The sequence below is a fragment of the Falco biarmicus genome, chromosome 3, assembly GCF_023638135.1.
Source record: "Falco biarmicus isolate bFalBia1 chromosome 3, bFalBia1.pri, whole genome shotgun sequence".
NCBI classification, from domain to species: Eukaryota; Metazoa; Chordata; class Aves; order Falconiformes; family Falconidae; genus Falco; species Falco biarmicus.
Window position 1 is genome coordinate 109,897,289 of NC_079290.1, and position 5,740 is coordinate 109,903,028.

Genomic DNA, 5,740 nt, shown 5'->3' on the forward strand with positions numbered 1-5,740 from the left:
CCGCTGGTTGGGAGGCGTGGGTGCGGCGCCTGGCGCTGACTGGCTGCCCGCGCCCGCCCGCTGCCGGGGGAGCTCGGCGGCGGCGAGCAAGATGGCGGCGGCCGCGCTGCGGCTGTGGTGGCTCCTGGCGGTGGCGGCGGCCGGGGCCGAGGGCGGGCCCCGCACCCTGGTGCTGCTGGAGAACGGCAACCTGCGGGACACGCACTCGCTCTTCTTCCGCAGCCTGGCGGGTAGGGCCCGGGGGGCCCCGCGCCGGGCTGGGCGGGGGAGAGGGGGGGCGCTTGGGGCCCTCCGGCCGGACTGAGGGTGGAGGTTGGGGTCCCCTGAGGGAGAGCGGGGGGGGGGGGGTGGGGTTGGGGTCTCCTGGCCGGGCTGAGGGAGGAAATTGGGGTCCCCTGGGGGAGAGGGAGGTTTTTGGGTTCCCCTGGCCGGGCTGAGGGAGGAGGTTGGGGATCCCTGGGGGAGAGCTGGGGGTTTTCGGGTCCTCCGGCCGGGCTGAGAGAGGAGGTTGGGGTCCTCTGGGGGGGGAGCTGGGGGTTTTGGGGTCCCCTGGCTGGGCTGAGGGAGGAGATGGGGTTGTGTCCCCAGCTGTGCTTGTTTCGGGTCCCCAGCAGCGTTGTCTGCACTCGATGGGTGTCAGCGGGGCATCCTTGCAACAAAGGGGCTCTTCGGGGGATTGAACCCTGAGGATTAACATGGGAACATCCCGGTGGTCCCCCCAGGAAGCCCCTAAGCCACTTTTTCCAAACCCCCGCTGTTCAGTGGGGGGATAAAACCTGAGTGTGGTGGGTTGGTGAGACACCAAAGCTGTCGGTTGTGTCTGTGGCTGCAGACAGGGGCTTCGACCTCACCTTCCGCACAGCGGACGATGCCGGCCTCTCCCTGATAAAATACGGGGAATTTCTGTACGACAACTTGATCATCTTCTCACCATCCATAGAAGGTAAACACAGGAGGGGAAAACTCGACTGCTTTTGGGACTTGGCAGCATTTTTGGAGGGGGATTTCCAACTATTCTGTCAATTTTAATTAAATCTTACGCTTTAGGTGTTATCCTTTGTGTTTTGCACCTGGTAGCAAACTGCAGGTACCTCCAGGCCTCTAGTGGTGGTTCTTTCAGCCACGAGAGAAATGATCTGGTGTTTTGCCATGGTTTAATTGTGCTGTGGTGTTACTTCTGAGAACTAGTCGTGAATTTCTGGCCCGCGCTTTCAGATTTTGGTGGAAACATCAACGTGGAGACCATCACCGCTTTCATCGACGGCGGTGGCAGTGTCCTCGTCGCTGCCAGCTCAGACATTGGTAAGTACAAATGTTCGTCAGGGTGAGTTAGTGCATTTCGGGCACTGCTTGTAACCGGCATCTCTGCCGCTGATGCTCTGCGGAGAGTTTATTCACCATTCTGCAAGTTCCTGTGACAAAAATGGTGAGAAAACGGTTTCTTGTTTCTCATTGTGAACCTCAAGGCGTGTGCTGTAAGGAAATGGGGGATAAATAGCCTTTATTGACACTTTGAATAGGAATTGAGCTGGGGGAGGTTGAGTTGCTCCTGGGGGTTTGGCTGTGGAGTGCTGAGCACGTGACTCTAAGCTGAATTTTGCTTTTGAGCGCTGAGACTGGTGTTGCGTCCTGAACACACTGTGTAAAGAGGATCCGTTTTGTTCTTGTAGGCGACCCACTGCGGGAGCTGGGCAGCGAGTGTGGGATAGAGTTTGATGAGGAAAGGACAGCGGTCATCGACCATCACAACTATGATATATCCGACCCCGGCCAGGTGAGTAGGTTTGCCTGCACGTTTTGGGTGTTTTCAGTGCAGAGGTTTAGGCGTGAATCTCCTGTCCTCGTTTCCTCTTTTTTTCTCCATCTGTTTTCTGCTTTCCTGCCTTTCTCCCAGGAAAGTCGTAAATGATGGCACCTCGCAGTGTTCAGTGACATAGCACTGCAGGGCGTTCGGGGTCTCTGCCCTCAGATTCATCTTCCTGAATCTCCCGGGTTTCATTGTTCAGATTACAGCCTGAAACTGTCACTGGGTCTCAGGCGGTCACGCCACGGTCACTGGTGGGTGTGAACCGCTCTGAAGGGTGTGATGGGGTGAAGCACGTCAGACACCGAGCGTGACGCTTTGGGTGTGGGAAGGGAGATTATCCAGAGATGAATATAGAAATGTACGTGTTTCTGTGATTTATTTTTTTTTCCCTCTAGTATCATCTGGTACTGTAAAGGCTATATTAAGGCCTGAACTAAATATATTCTGCTCATTTTTAATAAAGTTAAACTGTTGAAGCAGTATGCAGACGTTGTCCTAGTACAAGGATGAAAGTTATTAAGTACAGGAAAATAAAACACCAGCAGTGTTGCTGTCTTTATCAAAAGTTGGTTTTCTTTTCCTTATGTATCAGTATCAGTTTGATCATAATTAAACAAAAATAAGCTGGTTTTTACTTTTTAATTGAATTGTAACGTTCATCCACCAGCGGCTCAGTTGGAGTTGTCTGTAAAAGCAGCGTTAGCTTTCAGTTAAGCAGAGGATCCGTTGCTCGCCGCTAGAACCTAACGCCAGCCCGCCTGCCCCTGTGGCGCGTTCACGCCGCTCTCTCTCACTCCTCCCAGCACACGCTCATTGTCGCCGATGCTGAAAATCTCCTGAAGGCCCCCACCATTGTGGGGAGAGTGGCGCTGAACCCCATCCTGTTCCGAGGAGTTGGGTAAGCGACCTGCAGCACGGCGGCGGAAGGGGGGGGGGAGGTGGTGGCTGTAGGGGAAGGGGAGCGAGCGCCGCGCGAGGTAAGTGTGGGGTCAGCCAGCTGTGACTCCTGATGGGAGCAGCCTCCCTCGATTTCAAGATGCCAATAAAAAGAATCTCCAAAGCCGCTTAGTCGCTGGCTCAGGAACATTTGTTAATGTAAATTAGTGAAGCTTGACTGTGTATGTTAAGGAAATATTTCATTGCTCAGCGTGTGCAAGTTCTGCGGTTGTCTTGCTGCATCCAGAGGGCAAGGAGGTTCACACAGTTGGTGGCCACACATTCCTTGGGGGTTGGGGGCGCTGGGGGGTCTTTGTGCCACTCACGGTGCCTCTCCCTGCAAGGATGGTGGCTGACCCTGACAACCCGCTGGTGCTGGATATCCTGACGGGCTCGTCTACCTCTTACTCCTTCTTCCCAGACAAGCCGATCACTCAGGTACGCTTGGTGGCTTTTCCTCCTCTTTGGAGCTGTACTTCTGCAATTAAGCCTCTCAGATTTTGGCAACTTGGCAAGGTCATCGGGTGTTTGATCTCCTGATGGATTTTGAAGGGGTCGGGCTGTTGGCTTGCCTTCCTGCATTGCCCTGAGAATCTTCCTCTTTGGTTTCTGCCCCTGGGAAAATGTCCAGCGTGAGGGACACGTTGGAGGAGAGGCCAGCCTAGATCAAAGGTTTCATTCCAGGCGGAGGGGGTGGAAGCTGTGAACCCCGTTCCTGGTTACTCCGAGCTTCTGTGCTAGCGAGTCGGGATGTTCCACCCCGCAGCAAACCAGAGATTAACTCTTCTTTAATCACCCCTAAATTGGCTAAACACTCTTCGAAATGCCTTCTTTCCCCTTCCTTTCCAGTACCCACACGCAGTTGGGAAGAACACCCTTCTGATCGCGGGGCTCCAGGCCCGGAACAATGCCCGCGTTGTTTTCAGCGGCTCCTTGGATTTCTTTAGCGACGCCTTCTTCAATTCTGCCGTGCAGAAAGCTACTCCCGGCTCCAAGAGGTACGTTGGCTCCCTGACATCCCTGGCTGCGCAGTATCTGGGAGCTGTTTGGTGAAGAAAGTCCTGGGAAATAGGCAACAAATATTCACGTGATGGGAAAACTTGAATGAAATTGGGGGTGATGCGTTTGTTTGGCCTTAGGGAACAAAGCCCTTCGGGGAGCAGGTCCCTCCTTTCGCCCTGGCTGGTGTTTTGTTGCTTTAATGGTTTGGGTTTTGGCACGCGGTGTGTGTTTTCGGCGTGGCTGCCGTGCTCTCTCAGCCTTCCTTTGGCCGTAGGTACTCGCAGACAGGGAATTACGAGCTGGCTGTTGCCTTGTCCCGCTGGGTGTTCAAGGAGGAGGGAGTGCTGCGTGTCGGGGCCGTGTCCCACCACCGCGTTGGGGAAGTTGCGCCTCCCAACGCCTACACCGTCACCGACCTGGTGGTAAGGCTGCCATTCAAGGCGGCGCGAGGGCACGAGGGGACATGGAACCTCCTTGAGAAAAGGAATTTGGGAAAATTTGAACTTGGAATGAGTCCAGGTTTGCTGGTTAACTTTTCCCAACGTTGTGGTTTCGTTCCAGGAGTACAGCATTGTGATCGAAAAGCTTTCCGATGGCAAGTGGGTTCCCTTTGACGGAGACGATATTCAGCTGGAGTTTGTCCGCATTGATCCCTTCGTGCGGACTTTCCTGAAGCGGAACGGTGGGTTTCCCTCGCCGCCTTGGGGCTCCTGCGGCTTCGTGCCTCACTGCCACCTCACTGCCCTCTCTTCCCTCAGGCGGCAAATACAGCGTGCGGTTCAAGCTGCCGGACATCTACGGCGTGTTTCAGTTCAAGGTGGATTATAATCGGCTGGGTTACACGCACCTCTACTCCTCCACCCAGGTACGTGGAGGGGGGAGACCCACCCGAGGGGGGAGGGGCTGCTGGGCAGCCCACCGAGCGCTGCTTTCCCCCCCCTCCGCAGGTGTCGGTGCGTCCCCTCCAGCACACGCAGTATGAACGGTTCATCCCCTCGGCGTACCCGTACTATGCCGGCGCCTTCTCCATGATGGTTGGCCTCTTCATGTTCAGCATCGTCTTCCTGCACATGAAGGAGAAGGAGAAATCCGACTGAGCTCCCTGTAGGAGGGTGAGCCCCTTCCCCAGCGCCGGGCAGGGGCGGGCGGCGCTCGGGACCCTCATTTGTCATCCTATGAGGACTGGTAGGTGCCAGACACGCTGTGGATTTGCGTTTGGTCTTTTTTTATTTGTACACACAAGAGGATTAATAGGAAAGAAAAGGAAATTGGGGGGGGGGGGGGGGGGGCGGAATCTGTCACCGGAGCATCTGCAGAGCTGGAACCATGGCACACTGGTGTGGTTCGTGGCTGAGTTGGTGATGTTGGTCTTGTCCCACCGCTGGAATGGTTTTGATCGGAGCTGATAACGCCCTTTTCAAAATAAAATCTTGTTCCTCTCACTCTGGGTTGAAGCAAAGTGAATTTGCCGCCTGGGGCTTTCAGCCGCGTCCCCAGGCTTGTGGGTGGCGCCCCAGGGACATGTCCCCATGTCCCCTGCCAACTCGAGGTGTTCCGTGGGGCGGGCTGTGTGGGAACATCTGGATGATGCCGACGCTGGAGTGCATGGTGGGGGGGGGGGGTTGGGACGCCCTAAGAAGCACACTGGGGAGTTTGGGGGGGTCACCAGAGGCACACTGAGGAGGATGTGCCCCTGAGAGCAAACGGGGGGGTTCAGGGACACCCTCAAAGGGTCACCGAGGGCCTGGAGCACCCCAGAACGCACCTGGGGGGTCTGGGGAGGACAGGATCCCGAGAAAAGCGGAGGAGCCGGGGGGGCGCTGGGCTTTCCTGCGCCCGGGGGCACCGAGGAGCAGCCGGGTGAGTGCGGGGCCTGGGGGTGCTGGCCCCGCCCACGTGCGGCCGCAGGGGGAGGGAGCCGCCCCTCCCGCCCACTGATTGGTCGAACGCCCCTGATTGACGGCCCGCTCCTGACCCGGCGGGGCGGGCGCTTTG

The 5,740-nt window shown here is 56.6% G+C and overlaps 1 protein-coding gene across 1 annotated transcript; it reads left to right on the forward strand.

The window, feature by feature from the left end:
* The first annotated feature begins 10 nt into the window (after positions 1-10).
* Positions 11-5,187, forward strand: DDOST (dolichyl-diphosphooligosaccharide--protein glycosyltransferase non-catalytic subunit). The gene is made up of 11 exons (XM_056333813.1): positions 11-230; positions 833-943; positions 1,216-1,302; positions 1,671-1,774; positions 2,611-2,705; positions 3,088-3,181; positions 3,593-3,741; positions 4,020-4,167; positions 4,307-4,427; positions 4,504-4,610; positions 4,693-5,187. The coding sequence occupies exons 1-11, from the start codon at positions 92-94 to the stop codon at positions 4,840-4,842; spliced, it is 1,305 nt and encodes a 434-aa protein (XP_056189788.1). The 5' UTR covers positions 11-91; the 3' UTR covers positions 4,843-5,187.
* The last annotated feature ends 553 nt before the right edge of the window (positions 5,188-5,740 follow it).